The sequence below is a fragment of the Meleagris gallopavo genome, chromosome 24 (assembly GCF_000146605.3).
Source record: "Meleagris gallopavo isolate NT-WF06-2002-E0010 breed Aviagen turkey brand Nicholas breeding stock chromosome 24, Turkey_5.1, whole genome shotgun sequence".
NCBI lineage: Eukaryota > Metazoa > Chordata > Aves > Galliformes > Phasianidae > Meleagris > Meleagris gallopavo.
Genome location: NC_015034.2, coordinates 207,121 through 225,959, shown reverse-complemented (window position 1 = coordinate 225,959; position 18,839 = coordinate 207,121). Strand labels below are relative to the sequence as shown.

At 49.6% G+C, this 18,839-nt stretch overlaps 1 protein-coding gene across 1 annotated transcript in view; it reads right to left on the bottom strand.

Annotated features, from left to right (window-relative positions):
• Positions 1–135: 135 nt before the first annotated feature.
• Positions 136–18,839, bottom strand: part of LOXL2 (lysyl oxidase like 2) — a 32,847-nt gene continuing 14,143 nt past the window's right edge. Inside the window, exons 4-13 of the mRNA XM_019622600.1 lie at positions 15,818–16,029; positions 11,503–11,725; positions 9,688–9,871; positions 7,045–7,196; positions 6,745–6,912; positions 4,372–4,537; positions 3,548–3,791; positions 1,445–1,560; positions 959–1,095; positions 136–324 (exon numbers count right to left, since the gene is read on the bottom strand). Coding sequence (XP_019478145.1) covers positions 151–324; positions 959–1,095; positions 1,445–1,560; positions 3,548–3,791; positions 4,372–4,537; positions 6,745–6,912; positions 7,045–7,196; positions 9,688–9,871; positions 11,503–11,725; positions 15,818–16,029 — 1,776 coding nt within the window. The 3' untranslated portion in view covers positions 136–150. The remainder of the gene's footprint in view (positions 325–958; positions 1,096–1,444; positions 1,561–3,547; positions 3,792–4,371; positions 4,538–6,744; positions 6,913–7,044; positions 7,197–9,687; positions 9,872–11,502; positions 11,726–15,817; positions 16,030–18,839) is intronic.

The window sequence follows — 18,839 nt, the reverse complement described above, 5'->3', positions numbered from 1 at the left end:
AAAACAAAACAGTAAAAACATTCCTTGAGGAACTTCAGCCAACCATGGAAACTGGCTTTGCCATGGGCTTTATTTGGAAGTTGACAGGCAGCTGCTGTTACTTTCCATGTTAAAAAACGGTTCAGCTTAGCCTGCAACTTCATTCCATTTTCAAATGGATCTGATGATTTTTAAGGCAAATTGGAGGCAGTTGGGCTCTGCTGATCTCTCACCTGTGTGGCAGTTGTACATCCAGATGCGCTGCCCGTCGTACCGACTCCGGCATTTCATCACATTGTTGGAGTAATCAGATTCAGCCACTTCATAGTTGGGGTTGATGATGACCTTAGGAGTGATGGAGAAACACGGGATGGAGTTAAATGGAGGTGAATGGATGTGAGAGTCTAGGATCAGGGTGGGAGAGAGTCGAGCTTTTTCATTGCAGCGTAATCATGGTTGGACTGGATGATCTTAATGGTCTTTTCCAACTTTAATGAGTCTGTGACTGTAACTCATGAGGGAAGCAGACAGAGGCTCCTTAATTAAAGCCAGATCAAGATCACACCTTTGCCCACACACCAAAACATACCCTCAAACACCTCTCCATTTCACACCATCGCAGTGAAGACAAAAATAATGCCTCCTCCCTTCGCTCCTCTGCAGCTCTGGGCTGTTTTTAGAACCAAAGAATTCCCCCCGCCTCCTTCCCCTTGCTCAAAGCAGACTGCAGGCACAGAACTCCTCCTGCAAACACCCCAAGAATAGCACTTCATCCATCCCCAAGCAAAGCAAGCATTGCTTACAAACAACCTCAGAGCTTTGTCCAAGGCAGGGCGTTGCATTCCGTGTCACCTATCTGTGTTACTGGCGTTAGCTGCACGTGGATTGTGGAGGACTACCCAACATTGGCTGCACGTGGGTTACTTAAGACTGACATTCTTGACACCCCTACTGGATAAAAAACCTCTTTTCTCCATACCTGGAAGAGGTAATCTCCTGGTGGGACGTCGGTGATGTCGATCCATTGGCAGTCGATGTCGTGTCGGTACACATCCCAGCAGCCAACAGTGATCCCTTGTTCACCAAAGTTGGCACATTCATACTGTTTTTGCACATCTGAAGGAGTTGAAAGCACAGTGTTGGGTTCTCAGACCGTGTCAGGGCAAGGGCGGGTTGTTCTCTAGCTCCCATGGGTAGCAGTGAGCTACAGGCACACAATTTTGGATGAGACAGTTCAACACTGCTTTGCTTAATGTCTTGTATTGAAAAGGAGGCACCAGTAACACACATGGGAAGAGCTGCCACCTCTCCTGTGTCATCACCTGGAGGCAAGTTTGGGGATTTCTTGCTTTATGGGAAGGAGAACATGCACACTTTGTAAGTGAGAAGCTGAGGTCTGGCAGCCTCAACACACAGGCTCTGTAGGGTTTCTCTTGTACCATAGAGAGTAAGGGAACAGCCATACCTGCTTCACATTCAGTGTCTTCCAGACAGAAGCTGGCTTTGTGTCCTTCAGCTACCTTGGTTCCATTGAGGTTCAGTAGATCATAGTGGGTGAAGACCTCCATGCTGTGGTAATGCCTGCAAGACACAGAGAATTCATTAAGGAAAACAGCTCGTTAATTACTGCCCCTCAGGAGCTGCGTGGTGGAATAGAAACAATGCAAAGTGCTGGGGACCAGAAGGAGCAGAAGAAGAGAAACCACAGCCAGGAAACCTTCCCCTGGGCACCATCCTACGCGCTGGCTCCCAGCCCAGGGCTGGTTCCCATATCAGGTGCTGAAGCTGCTTCCAGGTAAGAGCCTTTGTAGGATCACACACTGTTTTGTAAGGGCAGCAGCAGCCAGGTTATCATTTCTAGTGTGCCGTCATCACTACAACAAGAAGCATTTCAGTTGCTTTGTACCGACAGGCTGTAATCAGCGCAGGGTGTACTCAGACTATCAACCTATTTTCCATTTTCTGCCCCTCCTCAAAACGAATGACAGATGGAAGCATCTTCTCAGCACTCACTTCACAGGGAGCTAAACAACATGACAGCTGGCATCACACACCTTCCAGCCCATAGCTTGAAATGAGGAGGTGTTAGCATCAACTCAACCTGGGCTGCACTGCCAGCACGAATGCATAGAGAGAGCACACGAGGTGGGCTGTAGACTCATAGTTAGCAAGGTTAGGCCCATAATTAGCAAAGTCAGACCCCCTACAGGGTTTGGGTAATGCTGACCATTGTGTTCTATGCCACAATGCTGGTTCAGTGAAGCATTGAACCTGCACTGAGGGCAGTGGGAAGAACCAGGGTGCAACATGGGGTCAGGGCTGGGAGCATGAGTGTGGCCATACTGATGGAACACACTCCATATGATCCCAGCCTTGGGACAGGGAGAAAACCCACAGCATACTTGTTGGGAACAGGAGGTCCTGAAACCCTGAGACACACCATAACCCATCTGTGTGGCTCAGGAGTGAGGCAATGCCCACGCAATTCAACGCCAACCCAAATTCAGCAGTGCTGAGCACAAGGCACAGCTCGCCTCCTTCCCAGCTGTAAAAATAACTGTGGCTCAAAGCTTCCAACCCATAGTATAGCAGCACACGTTGCTGCAGAAAAAGGGGGCAAGGCTGGAAGGGGAAGAAATGTTTCCTTTTTACCTCCTTCCCTCTAAAACCAGCAAAACCCAAACCCACCACCTGCCAAAAGTCAATCCCTTCTCACTCCCTGCTATGGTCTTTCCCATTTTTGTTCTGCTCCCACATCAAAAGGCTCCTGAACAGAAGCTCCCAGTGATGGGGTGAGGCAACAGGGAGAGAAGGGACGTTTCCAAGCTGTTGACTTGCGAGCTGTCTCCTTTGGCAGCCTCTGATAGAAGTTTGAGGTCTCCAGCCTGACTCACTTTCTGAAATATGTCTGAATCACTCAAAGAGGTGTTTACTTTCTGCTGTTTACAGACTGGAAAGATTGAAGAGGAATTGAGTTCATCCTCCTCCGTATAAAGGATCCAGTTTTGAGCACACAGATGGCTCTTGGCCTCTCCCCAATCTCACCTCACTTATGCAGTCTCCCAAATTGCTCCGAAGGTCTCCTTTACCCACCCCACAATGTGCTCAGCTCCTTGCAGAACCCATACATTCCCCCTTCCAGGGCCAGAGCAGAAGCAGAGGTGCTGCACCCATTTGGGTTTCCTCCTCCTGAAACTGCCATCTGCTTATTTCTGGGCTCTCTGCTGCTGAGGTTTTAGCAACACACGTCACAAAAGCAACCTGGCTGCGAGGTATGTGCTGACATGTGCCCCATCCGAAGCTCTGCAGCACTGTGACACTGATGCAGCGCTGCCTACATCCCACTTTGCTCACACGCTCTTCATAGAAGAGTCCAAAACTTGAGAATTTGTTGCTCTCTGCAGCACAAACCTTAAGGCAGTGGCAGAACAAAAGCTGTGAGCTGAGTTTCTCAGCTCCCAAATTAGAAGCAAACCAACCCTGTCCCACACCATCACTGCAGAACCACAGCATCTGCTTGGTTCCCACCGCCCACATTGGTTTGGTCGATGGACCCAACAGCACTCACCGATGGCAGTCATGCCAGACCCAAGCGTGGCGACCATTTTTGGGGCGGAAATCCGACTGCCCGTTGTTGTGGATCTGGGAGGAGAAGCGCAGCAGGCGGCGGTACCCAGAGGTGACAGAGGTGTTGATGGCTGAGCTGGCCAAGCAGTTCTCCTCCTGCGCACACTGCAGCATGAACATGGGGCGGTCCTCCAGGTAGGCGGTCTGCTCCACCAGCTCGGCGTTGAGCACCAGGTCGGGGGCAGCTGGTGGGAGGGAGGTGGGAAATGAGCTGATGGGCTCCTAAACACACCACAGTTTGCTAGAAGGGGCCCAGTCCTTCCTTCGGTCAGCCCCATCCCGATGCTGGGGCAGGTCCTTTTCTCCTGCGTATCTCAGGGCAAATGCAACAAAATGAACTGAAGCCCAGGTTAGGGTAGTGAGACACTGACATGGAGCTCAGAGAGCTTGTGGATGTCCCACCCCTGGCTCAAGGTCAGGTTTGATGGGGCTCTGGGCAACCTGGTCTGGTGGGAGGCAACAATCCCACGGTGGGGGGTGGCACTGGATGGGCTTTAAGGACCCTTCCAACCCAACCATTCAATGATTCCATCATTTTTAAGGACCCTCCCGCCCCAACTCATCCTATGGTTCTATGACCTTTAAGGACCTTTCCACCCCAACCCATCCTATGCTTCTATGACCTTTAAGGACCCTTCCACCCCACCCAACTATTCTGTGATTCTATCGTCTCCCAGGACCATTCCAACCCAACCCACTCTATGATTCTATCACCTTCAAGGTCCCTTCCAACCCAACCCAACCTGTGATTTTATGACAACTCACTCTCTGAACAAGACACGCCAGCACCAAAGCGACCTCCTCCTCTGGGACAGGAGACGTCGGCTCCATCATGACGACAGTGGGCCAGGGACATCTCCGTCCCTGAGCACTTGACCCCACTCATGACCACACTGTCAGCACTGACGTCTCCATGCCAGTACCAGGTTTCCTGGGCAGAGGGATAGAAAGAGGCATTTACACTCCATTTCATGGGCTGCTGGGGGAATATTTGTGCATCCTTGTGAATAACTTGTGTTCTCCTTCCATGCATGAGCTTGCATCAGAGGCAGATTTGTTCGGTGCCCTCTTTTAAAGGATTGGGGTTCCTGATGGAGCTGTTGGTATGTGTCAGTGCAGAGGAATGGAGGCAGGATGCTGCTGATCAGCATCTCTCACCTTCTCAAAACCTTCAGTAGCCCCAATCAAACTGCATTGGCAAAGCTCAGGTGAAGGGAAGGGAAGAAAGAAGAAAAAGAATTCTGGTCCTTGCATTAGTGTCCAAACTGGAAACGTTTCTAGGAAAAGAGAACCCATCTGCACCATTGCTTCCATTGCAACAGGCTGTTTGTTAACCCTGTTAGCAACACTCTGCACACAGGCTGCCCTGTTCTACACAGTGTAGCTTTATGCTCGCCTTGCTGGTGCAGCCGGGATACGCATAAGAGCCTTTTCTGTTCTAAATACCAACAGTCTCAGCTAAAGGAAAAAATGTCTTGTTTCTCACTGGACTCGCAGGGCTGTGTCAACAGAGCTGGAAAGGCCAGCATTGAAGGGACGTGGCTATCCGCAGCTCTTGTGCTCTGCTTGGCAGCTGTGCAAGCAGTCAGCTGGAGGAACCAGCTTGCAGCAAAGCTCCAGCCTCCTCCCTCCTATGGCATCAGACTCCAGGTCCCCTCTCTGGCCATGAGCAACACTTAAAACCCGTGGCAATCTGCTTGCTCAGGAGCCTGGTATGTCCTCCTGGCATCCTGGCTTGGTCAAAAGCCCAGTGGATTGGACACAGCACCAAAATGGTGGAGTGTGGCACAGCCTGTGCTCCCTGGGAGGAGATGCTCTGCGCTGCTTTTTGCTTCTGCACCCAAGTTCTGGCTTTCTGGCAATTGTTTGGGGGGGAAATAGTTTTCTTTCTATCAATGAAAGCCCACTTGAATTTTATTTACTCAGTGGCAGCGTGAGCCACATTTTCCCCAAAGCTCCATTCTCAGGGGCCACTTTGCAAGAGAACAGCTCTGGCAGGGGACTGCTTTCCCAGAGAGAAGCCAGTTCCTTTGGGGAGCCATTGTGCCAACACCAGGAACTGCAGTAAAGGCCCGGAGGTTCTACATTTCCTTGCAAAAGCTGCCTGCCCTTGTGATCCTTGAGGGGTGCATCAATTCAGGAGCATGTCTTGCACCAGGATTATTGATCTTGTCCTTTATTAGTGTGGGAAGCTTCTGTTCCCCTGCATGCAGTCCTATTTCTGTGGCTGCTGCTCTCTTTCTTACAGCCAGCACAGCAGGCTGCTGCCTGTGCCAAGGAGCTCTGCTGGGAAAGAACACTTCATCCTTCTGTGGTCGTCCCAAACTTGCTAGCTGGTGGCTTTTATCCCTTTTAAGTGCTGTTCTTGGTCATGAGTGAGGAGGGAGGCTTAAGGGCATTTGTCATCAGAGAAGCAAAAGCCAACAACAGCCCAGGGAGCTAGCATGCAGCTGCACCATGTGCTGCACTGAGAAGTAACAGGAGCAAAATCAAATTGTTTTCTTTTGATTTGACACCAGGAGAAAATTGGCTTCCAACTTCACTCAGCTCAAATCCCAGTGAGACCCAGTGAAGAACAAGAATCAGGTTGGATATTAGGGAAAATTTCTTCTCTGAAAGAGTGGTCAGGCATTGGCACAGGCTGCCCAGGGAGGTAATGAGGACACCATCCCTGGAGGTGTCCAAGAGCTATGGAGATGTGGCACTGAGGGACACGGCCAGTGGGGATGAGTTGGGGTTAGACTTGGGGATCTTGGAGGTCTTTACCATCCTTAATGATTCTGTGATCCTATTTGGGGACATGGTGGTGATGGGTCAATAATTGGACTTGGTAATTGTAGAGGTCTTTTCCAACCTTAATAATTCTATGGGCGTAATGGGGGTGGGTTATAGTTGGTGATCTTAGAAATCTTCTCCAACCTTAATGATTCTATTTCAGGACATGGTGGTGATGAGTCAATAATTGGACTTGGCTATCATAGAGGTCTTCTCCAGCCTTAATGGTTCTGTGAGTGGGCACGATGGGAATGGGTTGACATTTGGACTTGATGACCTTGAAGACCTTTAGAAGTCTTTCCCAACCATAATGATTCTACCCAACCTCACCCATGCCACAACAAGGAATACATGGGGACCCACCTGGAAGGCATGGCTGGCAAAGCCCAGCCCCAGCTGCCTGCACACCACCATGGCCTCCACAGTGCTCCATCCCTGGCTGCAGACCGTGCCCCAACGCAGCGTGCCATTGCGTTCAGCCAACACCTCCACCCGACCCTCGTATGGGTTGCGACCACCAACCAGGCGCAGCTGTAGGGCAAAAAAAACCAACAAACCCTCCCATCAGTAAATGCCACTGCAAACAGAGGTGACACAGCAGCTGGGCAAGGATCACAGGTCAGTTTTGAGGCTCAGGAATTTAAGCTTCTGGGCTTCTCTCACCTGGTTCTGGAAACCCATCGCTGGAACGTTGCATCTGACAGCAGCATCTTCCTCGTGGTTGCAGCCCTGCGACTCCATGTTGAACTTGCAGTCTGTGATGGATTTCTCAAATCCTGTACAGTCGATTTCATTTAGATGGATTGGACCCATGCCTTCGGGAGGGGAAGAAAATAAGGTCATATCTTCTGCCCATGCTACTGGGGAGTGGAGAACTGTCCAATAACCATTTACTAATACTTTGCAGACCTCTAGCATTCAAAATACAGTGATCCTGAAAAAAAATCCCAGCGATTTCTTGTAAAAATAAAAGAGCTGCAAGATTATCATTATTAATTTTACCATTTTACATTCTTTCCAGTAGTCTCCGGGAGCCACACGCTGCAGAAAAAGCCAAGTTTCCGTTGTTACATAATTTACAAACTTCAGCTGGAGCAATTCACAAATTATGACCTTTTGGCTGGTTTGTGTGACAGGAATCTGTTCTTGGTCAAAACCTGACATTTAAATGCAACATGGACACATTCACTGGGACAGCAAAATGGAGTAACACGGGGATGTGCAAAAGGCCAGTGAAACACTTTGGGGCAAACGACTGTGACAAGACTGGTAACAAAACAGGAAGGGAGCCATTGACTTTAGTTGCTGCAGAAAATTGTGCCAAGGCACTGGGGGCAGAAATCGGAAAGGAATAATTGGTTCCATCTTTGTGAAGTGACAGTGCACAACTGTCACTTCCAAAGAGACCCTGAAAGGAGAGAAGGCGCATGAGAAGGTAATAATCCTATAAAAATCCTATGTCCTGACTCCAAACTGAGTCCAAATCTATTTGGAAAGAAGTTTTGGGGGAATTAATCAGATTTTTTGATCACAAAACAGACAGAGTCTTTCATGGAGCCTATGCAAACCAGTTCCCGTAATTGCTGATGGACACACATGGACAAGAAAGGAACATCTGTGTGTCGGTGATGACCACCACCACCCACTCCCAACAGCCAGAGGGGCTGACCAACACCATACAGATAAATGAGGGTCCAGCTCAAGGCACCGAAACAACACCCACTGCTCCAGTGGGTCACCCAGAGGTGACACCAGCTGCCCAAAAGAAGATGGTGACAGCTCCACTGACTGCATCCCACCAGCACTGCCTCACCATGAGCCACTTGGTGCTCACCTCTCTGCAGAGGAACATGTTACCCAACTCCAAGCCTGCTCCTTTTATCCTTCAAGGCAGGAAAAGATAATTGGTTTGCTGATGGGAGGTGGGATCCTTTGCTCAAAAACCTTTCTGTTGCCAGTTGGAGCCTTCCTCACCGCATGGCAGCCAGCAAACCAGGGACTCAGATCCCTCACAGCTTAATGACGTGCCCGGTGAACCCCTCACCTCCACAGACTGCAGCACAAGGACTGGGAAAATGCAATAGCAACAACAACAACAACAACAAGAGCTCTCCAGCATATTTCTGCAGATTTGTGGCATTTGTGGCACGCACATCTGGTTTTTTTTTGCTCTCATTAAAATCCATTTAGTGGTCTGCAGCTGGAAATGGCAATACTGTCCTGCAAGCAGTTCTGTAGGAGGAATGGTGCTGACCAGAATTGGAGGGTGATGCACCAAGAATGCAGCACGCATCCAGCCTCACATTCTACCCTGACAAAGTCATACCCAGGCGATGACAAAACCAGAGGGCAGGGCCACATCTCTGCATTTTCCCCATGCCATTGCCTTTAGCAGAAGAATGGAATTAGGGCTGCATACCCAACAAACATGTTCACCCACTGCTTGGGCTTTTACCCTGGTTCTCCTAAGGACCTTGCAATGGATAGATAGCACATTCAGACCACGGGACTAAGCACCTTGCTTTCAGAACTAGATCCCTTTTGTTTTAATTGGGATTGCTATTCACCCATCCCTGTGTGCTTCACCTTGCACATCCCAGTGCATCATCGTTGGATTTCTGTTTGTTTGTTTTGCAAATCCAACAGAGAAGTCCCATTTTAAAGCTCTCCTTGTCTTGCACTTTCCTTTCTCCAAGCCATGCTGGTCTGAAGAAATACCACCTGCTCATTGCATTTCACTATGAAAGGTTGGGTTTGGTGTCATTATCTATAGGGTTCACATGAAGGCAATCAGCAGTTGGTTTGAGAGGGCAAATGTTAGGCTTTGAGTTGCCATTTACCAGAGTTTGGGATTTGAACCAACTCCCAGCTACAGGAAATCCAAACCCAAGTTGGCTCAGAGTTGTGCAAACAGCCCTCCTATTTTTAGCAGGCTAAATTAAGGTTCTGGACTTAAATTGGAGAGTGTCTGAGGTCTATGTCCAAGACCCACTTTTGCCAGGAGCCTTCTAGTAATGTGCATCTGGAGAACTTGTAAAGAGAATTTGAGTGCAACGGATGCGATAACGAAGAAGTAATTACTGGAACAGCTGCTTGAGGGAAGGTTAAACTCATCGGCACCGGAATTCTTTCAAGGAATCCGCAATGCCTCCCTAAGGCACAGCCTCAGGAGACTTATTAAGAGGAGAGAAGAAATTCTTGGCACCCAAAACAAACATCCCAGCGAAAACACGCTGCTCTGGATCATGAGGGGGTTCTCAGGGGAGAATGGGACACGGAGGGTCCCCAGAGCTCCCCTGCCCTTACCTTGCCCCAGCCTTGCTCCCGTGATTGCCTCCTTGGCGCTGCCGAAGCCCAGCTCCCGGCACACCACGCTGGCAGACACCAGGTTCCAGTTGTCGTCGCACACCGTGCCCCACTCCCCATTCTTCAGCACTTCCACTCGGCCTTCGCCGGTGTTGGCTCCTCCTTTCAGCCTCACCAGAGGTTGCTGGAAGACATGGATGGAAGAGACACTTCAGTTCTCCTTGCGTGTGCTGAAGAACTCGAAGGCGGACCTTGAATATAAAGCACTTAAGCATCTCGGCTGAAGGTAAATTTTTGTATTATGAGATAAATCGTAGAATCAGTAAGGTTGGAAAAAGCCAATGAGATCATCAAGTCCAACCATCACCCATCACCCCTATGGCCATAGAATCATGGAATCATTAAGGCTGGAAAAGACCTCTAAAATCACCAAGTCCAACCATCACCCCATTCCCACTATGCCCTCAGAATCATTGAAACTTTGAAGTTGGAAAAGACCCCTGAGATCATCAAGTCCAATCAGTTCTAACCATCAACTCATCACCACCACGAGATGAAGTGGTGCTTATCTCCCTAAGATGAAATTAGTTGCATTAATTAGTTAACGGCCAGTTGTTTGCTGCTTTCCTACCAAGCAACCAGCCCTTTGCAAGTCTCATTCTTCAAATAACTCTTTGTACTGAAAATGCTGGCAGCTTGGATCAAAGACACCTGAGTGCACTTTGCTGCAGCTTGGACTAGATGCCCTTGGGGATCTACCAGCCTTGATACCCTTCACAGATCAAGGACCCCTCCAAAAATGGGGTCAACAGGAGCTTTGCAGCAGTCCTGCAGTCCCTCCCTCCCAATGGGATGAAGGTGCTCCATCCCAGTGCCAAGCAGAGCAGCCCTCCATCTGCTGCAGCACCCGAGAGATGTGGATTGAGCTGTGGGAACACCACATGAGGTCTGCAGAGCCTGAGAGCACTGAAACCATCACTTTTAAAGCTGGAAGCATACGCAGTTCTCCAGGCTTGGGGTCACACAAAGGATATCCAAAGCCAACACAAAAGCTTAAAGAATTACTTGGCAGCATGCATGGCTTAGAAGATTAGTAATGATTTACAAGACTTTTCACCCCGAGATCTAAATCCTTATGGCTTCTATTAGAGTGGGATTTTAGGGTACTGTCTGGGGTCTTCTGAACACCAAGAAAAAACCCACTCCTACAGTCACAACAGCACAGGGCTGGGGAATGCAGGCTAATCTTGAGATCCACAGTGCAAAATACCAACCCAGTATTAAGGGCCTGCAGCTCTGCGATCCCCCCCTAAAGGTGAACATACCTTACAGACAGAGGATTTCCTTCGGCATCAACCTAAAACATGTTTGTTATTCTTCCCCATTCAGTTGCCCCACTGACACCAAGAGCAGCTGAATCCAGGCTTGTTTTCTAACAGCCTTTTGCATAGCTGAGGATTTTTATGCTATGCTCAGCCTTCTTTGCTAGACTAAACAAACACAGCTCTCCCGAACTCTCCTGCAGGTTTTCCCTCCTTCTCAAGGCACTTCTTTGCAGAAAACATGAGAGTAGTGGAAATACAACCTCACTTCCATTGGATCTCTACAGGAGACAGAGCTCAGCAGCATTTAATTGACTGCAAAACAGCAAAGCCCAGCAGCAGTGGGCACTCGTTCAATTGGCTGGAGCAGACAGAAACGTGACAAATTTATTTGCTTACTACTTGAGCTGCCCTTCCAAGCCTGGCACCGCGTCCTTGCGAGGACGGCACAGTGCAGAGCTCTCCCGGTTTCTCCTTTCTGCTCCCTGCTCACCTCCTGCCTGAAGGCTTTTCGGAAGCCACTGTGGCTGCTGGGGGCAAAGGCACGGCCAGGGACACAGCTGGCCACCGCGGGCATCCCATTGTCACATGTTGCATTCTTCTCCGTGTCCACGTTGAGGTGGTTGCCCAGTTTGCAGCTGGAGATGTGCGCCTCGTTCCCAGTGCAGTCCATGGAGTAAGCCCAGTAATGCTGCTTCCTCCTGCTGGCAAACATTCTGAAAGAAACCAAAGGGGAGAGAAATATAAGAGCCAGAATCTAGAGGAGCTGCACCGATGGAGCTACATTTGGGAAAAGGACACCTTGTAATTAAATGGATGGAGCGGGGATAGATGGAGCAGGGATGGATGGAGTGGGGGGTGGATGGAGCAGGGGGTGGAGGGCTTCTCCATTCACACTCACAATGACCTTCTGTTATGTTGTCTCTCAAGAATCCATAGGTCTATTAACTCAAAAGGCAGCATGCTAACACGTCCCCCAAAAAACCTCTCCCAGAATGAGCTGCTCCCCTTGCTGGCCATCCCCTATCAGCTGCAGAGAGCTATGGCCCTCCTGCTTCTTAGAGCTGCAGTGTTAACAACTGTGAGCCTGAAAGCAGTATCTGGGAGTGAGAGAAATCTCCTCGCTTACATGTTTGCAGCAGAGGAGCTTGGCAGCAGTTCCTGCTTCTTGCTCCCAAACTGGAGCTGCTCCAAGGACTGCTAAGGGGAAAGGGCACGTGTGATAAATGGGAAAAGAAAGCATCCCTCATTCATCCTAGCTGCAGTCAGACAACTGTACCAGGGCTGAAAGAGTCAGCGAAGTGTAAATATGGATCAGGGCACTGCTGAAAAGGAAATGTGAGAAGCTGAAGGAAGCAGAGGTGCTGGGAGCCAACGCCTCGCTGGGATCTGACGTGGCTCTGCTGGATCCCTGTGCTGCTCCTTGCTCCAGGGTTAGCTGTGAGCAAAGGCAGAGCACAGTGCAAGGAGAGACAACAGCAGTGCTGACCAGTGAGTGGGACGGAGAGCTTGGCCAGGATCTGGTAAAAAAAAACAAAACAAGGAGCATTTTTCTAGGTTGGCTGCTTGAAACCACACTGGTGACTCAGCTAGGTTGTCCCAGATGATGCTCTTCGGTGGTCCCACATGAACTACGTTGTGCCACTGTGGATGTTCGTCTGCTCACAAAGCTCTGCTGATGAGCCCAGCAGCTGTCCAGGCTCAGAGCCACCAGCAAATCCTGCCCGGAGCCCCATTTCTCAGGGCTGGAGGTAAGGCCAGGTACAGGCAGGCTGGAGACAGGCAATTGCACCACGTGATGGGGAGACCACAGAGCCCCGGGGCAGACATTAGGGTTATAGGCAGATGTTACACACTGGAGAACATCTGCAAGAGCCTCACGCAGTGACTTTACTCCTCTGGTTCTGCTTCACCATTCTGTGCACTGGAAGTGAGAACCAGGAGGAGTGTTCTCACCGAGGAACCCCCCATACACACACATGCAGTGAGCTCTGAACTCTGAAGCAGACAAGAAACAGGGCCTGTCTTAGAGCAGTAACTACGGGGATGCCTTAGAATAGCAAACAATGACCTCATCCTGGAAACTTTATGAGGCATGAACATCTGGTTGGTGTTAGCAGCCCCTAAGTAAGCTGGGGAAAAAGAGCCAGAGAAGCCCCACCTCACTTCCCCAGAATGGATATGTGAAAAAAGCAGAATGCAGATGATCTCTACAGTCAGAAACTCGGGGCATTCTTGCTATTTAGCACAGAAAGGGTGCAGCCCACCTCTGGCTGGCGTTGGTGCAAGCCAAGCACAACGCTGCTCAGATCAGAGGGGTGAGCGAGCAGTCGTGCTGAGTTCGGCCAATTCGAGGTCATGCTGGAACCCAAAGCACGTCGGAAGAGATGGATCTTCACTGTGTAAGCTTGAAAAAAAGCCACAGGTTAAGTGTGAGGGCTGTGGGAAGCATCACAGGGCATGGCTTTGTAAGAACATGTCGGAGAGGACAAGGAGAGCAGAGAGCAAATCACACACGTGCTGGGAAAGTCACCCATGGCAACTGAATGGCAGCTGGAGAGTTCTTTGTGCCCTGACCTTCTCCTGGAGCCCTTAGGACCCTGGCTTTGCTGGAGAGAACCAAACCACGAGGATTTCTACTGCAAGCCCCACACAAGCGACCAAATATACAACTCAGACCGGTTAAACTGAGAGATGCTACTCAGGCAGACACTGAACAAAGTGTGTTGGAACTGCTGAGCTCTTCCTCCACCCTTTGGCCACCCATGGGCAAACCGTCCACTCTTTCGGCCACATCATTCACTCCTTGAATGCCCTTGGACAAAAGCTGTAGGAGGACATCAGGAAGGCATCGGGCTCATTCTCTGCCTTAGACATCTCAGCTCACAAGCTCGCGCTGTCCCTGTCAGCAGGATGCGTTTAATGCTGCTCAGAGCAGGGCTTGGAGGAGGAGTTAACAAACAGCTCTTATATAAAACCGCTTTGAAGCACGAACAAGAGCATGGAAACAACACTGAAGATTTGTTTCATTTCCGAACATAAATCACGTTGTCAACTGCAGAGCCTGAGTTACATTCAGGAATAAAACCCTGGCACGGTGACAACAATGAACTAACTTGTTTTCTTTCAAGCAAGATCCATCTGCACATCATTTCACTTCCCACCATAGCACAGCCGTGGTGGGAGCTGAGGACCGGCGAGCTCAGCTCACCAATGAGGGTGGTTTGGGTCTTCATTAAAAGACTTCATTAAAATTGTGTTTTACAAAGCACAAGATGTTGTTTTGGTAGCAAGGTGCACGAGCCTGGTGGTTAGCATTGCACATTCATAACTCCAGCTCCAGTGAATGGGATTTTCAGTGCTGCTGAAAAACTGTGCATCAGCTTTTCCATCTCTGCTAGTGCTATTGCAAAAGACAGGACAATCACACGCATCCTTTTATTTAGGGCAAATGGCTCCAGCTGCTAAAGTTAATGCTCTTGGAAATGCCATAACTGAGAAGCAGGAAAAATCTGCTTTGTTTTACTAGAAGTGTTCCGTCCTCCTGTTCTGGTGAAGGGAATGGGAATCTCAGGTCTGAGTTTGCTGCTCTGATGGGAGCAAATGTTCCTATGGATAACAACTGCCTGCTAGCAATTATCAGCTCACTGCTTGGCTCCCAAAGCAGAGCTCCACCTGGGTTATTCACTTTATATTCTTTCTGCTGCTATATGGCTTTACACTTTCCCAACCCAAAGACCTCTTCTATTGATCACGGTCTTTCTAACAAAATAAATGAGACTTGGCCAGCCAGTTCCAGGGGGAGCTTTCAGAAATAGCAATGCAGAGGCCAAAAAGAACAGGAAAACCACAGCTCCTGCCTGGAGAGCTTCCCCCTCACCGGCTGACACTTTCCCACTCCTGGGTCACAAAGCAGAGGGAAAAATGAGACAGAACTGAGCTTAAACTATTTAGCATCTGCTCTGGGGTGTTATTCCTAGGGAACAGCGTAGGAAGAGCTACGTCTGTGATGAAGGATGGTGACAGAAAGCATTGACAACAACAACAAAAGACCAGAGCTCCCAGCTTTCAGGATGGAGAAACACAGCCTGAACTGCTCAGCCTGCGGCTCTCAAAGACACGAAATTCTTTCTCCCTGGGGATCACCATTTCCTCCCCTCGTTTTAAAGCAACCGAGAAATATAAAATAAATATCTATGTATATGAAACGGCACTGAAATCACAACTGCCCTAAATTGGAGAGCAGCTGCTTGATAGGAGTAAGCATGTCATTGGAGGGGCAAGACCAGGACTGAGGAACACGGGCAATACAGCCAACAAAAGCCTGCTTTGTTCCAGGGTTCTCCCAATGGAGCCTTCAGCACCAAACCTGACCCTACTTTTTGCTTTTTGCTGAGAGATGGGAAGCACTTAGCTTAGCTCACACAGAATGGGTCTACTGAGTTTTGCTCGTGTCCACCCAACCCCTGCACACAACACAGGACCTGAACCCATTGCTAATGGGAGAACTGACCGCCCCATAGGTGCCAACAAAGGGATGTACTGGGCTGAATGCCCACATCTCCTACTGCAGGAGCTATCAGCTTCTAACAGTGATACTCTTGGTAGAGGAGCAAAGCACACCATCCCCCTGCCCATCCAAGGAAATACCTGATGTCTGAAGTATTTACACAGAAGGAAAACCTGATCTGAAGGGATTAAGCAGTCAGAGCTTATTCTACCTCGAGGTCTCCGGTGCCATTTGACAATTTGGGCTTTCTGAACAAGACCCCGAGTGCTCAAAGGAACACACAGAGCTCTGCTCTTACTTGTAGACCTTGGTGTTGTATTTCCTCTCGCTCGGAAACCCAAACATGCCGCAGACGACTCGGGAATTCTTCATGGTCCAGTGCTTGTCACAGATCTGCTTCCAGGTCCCTTCATCTTTCACCTCCACATAACCCTCCGTGACGGGCACCCGCTTGCGATAGGTGGCGAGGATGGGCCGGATCCTGATGTCCTCCACCTGAATGTTCATGTTCTGTGAGTGGAAAAGAAAGAGGAATGATGCAGGCTTGCAAGGAAGCTGCTGGGGAAGGGGGACCTGTCGTGCTCAGAGTGATGAGGGCTGAGCAGGGGGAAGAGCTGTTTGGGGAAGAGTCCAGAGATGTGGTGGCATCAATCTTCCTGGAGGTGTTCAAGGAATGTGAAGATGTGGCACTGAGGGACGTGGTTAGTGGGCATGGTGGGGGCAGGCTGGGGTTGGAATTGGGGATCTTAGTGATCTTTTCCAACCTTGATGGCTCTGCAGGTGCTGTGGGTTGGGATTGGACTTCAGGATCTTGGAGGTCTTTTCCAACCTTACTGACTATAATTCTATTCCATGAAGCGCTGGCACAGGTTGCTCAGAGAGATGGTGGATGCCCCATCCCTGCAGACACCCAAGGTCGGGCTGGCAGGGCTGTGAGCACCTCACTGAGCTGTGGGTGTCCCTGTTCACTGCAGGGGGTTTGGACCAGAAGGCCTCTATGGGTCCCTTCCAATTCAATCAATTCAATGACAACAGTGAAGCAAACAAGCCTTTCTACCTGGTGCAATTCCTTCTTCTGTCATTCAAGTGGATATATATACACACATATACATATGTGAATGAATGGCTATGCAATAAACCCCCTCTGTTACTGAAGTTCATTGAAAGTGTTGATTTCAGAAGCAGTGACCTCACTACATGCATAGGTTTTGGCCACTCCTGGAGTGAGCCGAGCTCACTTTGGTGGGGCTGATTACTGGCACAGAGCACTGGCAGGGGACCGAGCTGGGGGTCCCTCTGGGCACCCATCCCCACACTGTTGGCGCAGAGATGCCCCCAATTCTGCAAGCTGAGCTCCTCCTGCAGCAAATGAGTCGGGGAGGTCGAATGGATTTTGCATTTTGGAGCCTACGTGAGGATGCTGCAGAAACCTTGCAGGGACCTGAGCCCAGAGCGAAGGCTGACTGGAAAATATTTGCTGTGGCAAGCAATTACAAAGGAGCTACTGAAAATTTTATTGCTCGCTTCCAGGAGAGCTTTTCTTGTCAAAAATGTACGAAGCCACGTGGTTCTGCTCAGGGTTACATCAGATCTGAGGAATCCTGCCCTCCCCTCCATTACTTGGAAACGGAGGGGGCCCAAAGCTTTAAAGAGACACAGCCTCTGGGGGTGGCACGCAGGTATTTGGGGCAGGGAGAGCACTGCAGGGCTGATGCAGCTCTGAGAATCACACGTGGCACATCCATCCCCCAGCACTGATGGGAATCACAGCCTTGGGCAAATTGGAACCAACTGCAGGGAGAGGCTGGGCCTTACTCCCAGTCTTGGGCAAACCTTTATATACATATATTATTGACTGCATTTACCACTTGACTGATATCTCCTTTTCACCTCCAGCTGCAGGAATTCAGCCCTGCACAACTGGAGCATCCGTGGGACACCCCGGTGACTCTGCACAATTTGCCCCCAAAAGGATGAACACAATGAGTTGACAGCTCAGGCTTAGGTCTGAGAAGCTCCCACAGCCCTTGACAAGAAAGCAAACGACACAACAGTATCCAAATTTTGCCACATCTGAGGCACTCAGGTGTTCAGAAAAAGGGGCCCATGCAGGAACCAACTGGCACATCTGGAAAGCACATACTAAAGGAACCGAAACATTCAGAACAAAGTGTGGTATCACCTCCAGGAACGATGCTCTGAGATGCACACGTGTCTTGCAAAGAAGCTGCACGGTGGCACTGCTCCATGTGCTTCAAGCAGAGCAACAGTCCAGATGTGAAACATCTGCCTGGTGCTTCCGCAGCAGAATCGTTACCCTGTGCTGCACTCATTAGTCATCATTAAGCCATTACTGCTCACTGCTGCAGCAGAAGTCTTCACCTTATTGCAGGGGGCTGAAAAGCCTCCAAAATAAATACAGCCCTCATAAGATGGGAGAAAGGAAAGATTCTCAGACTCGTTCTGCAGTTGAGCAATGAGATGCAGAGGGATCAAAGTGCTTCTGCAATGACCCGAAGGCAGGAATTGCATCCAAGCAACAGCAAAACCTCCAGAACTGAGGGCCCCTTTTTGCTCACAGAACTTCTGGTACAGCAAGTTGAACTTGATGGTCCCTGTGTGTCCCTTCCAACTTGGGACATTCTGTGAATCTACGAGCTCAAGGCTTTGCTCTGGGTCTGAACAAACAGCAAAACATCCAGGAGAAGAATTCAGTGTGCTGCTTGGATTTACATTGGGAGAATAAAGAACGATGGATGAAAGTAAGCCCTCCTTCCTCCTGCAGCACACTAAGAGCTTCTTCCCAATGGCTCTTTACAGCCTTGAATGGTTTCCTCTCTCTGCACTGGGAGTATTCAGTAATGCAAGCACAGCCAGGTTGTATTTTATCCCCAACACCAATGCACACAGCTGAGGAACTGATGGTGAAAACAGACCTCACATCCAAATCAGAACAAACAACATTCAATAGCTGGAGCAGATGCTTTCAGACAGCCTGTGCAAGCTTTCTGTACACGTGGAGACAAAGGCCTGCAACAGAGCTCGTGTTAACGAGGAAACCTCTGTCTGAAAGCTTTGCTGGTTCTCTTACGCCAGCTATTGAGGCAGACCTGTAAACCCTCTGATGATCTCCAAGCAGCTATCAGACGAGCAGCTGTGCTGCAACTATAAAGCAGAGCCTGCAGCAGTGTTTCAGGAGCCAGCCAGCCATCCAAAGAGCAACACTACCTCTAGGAAACGCAGCAGGAAACCCAAAGGCGTTTCTCTCCTGCTTGCATTAAGCCTCCAGAACGGAGAACTGTTTTGGGTCCTTTCCCCTT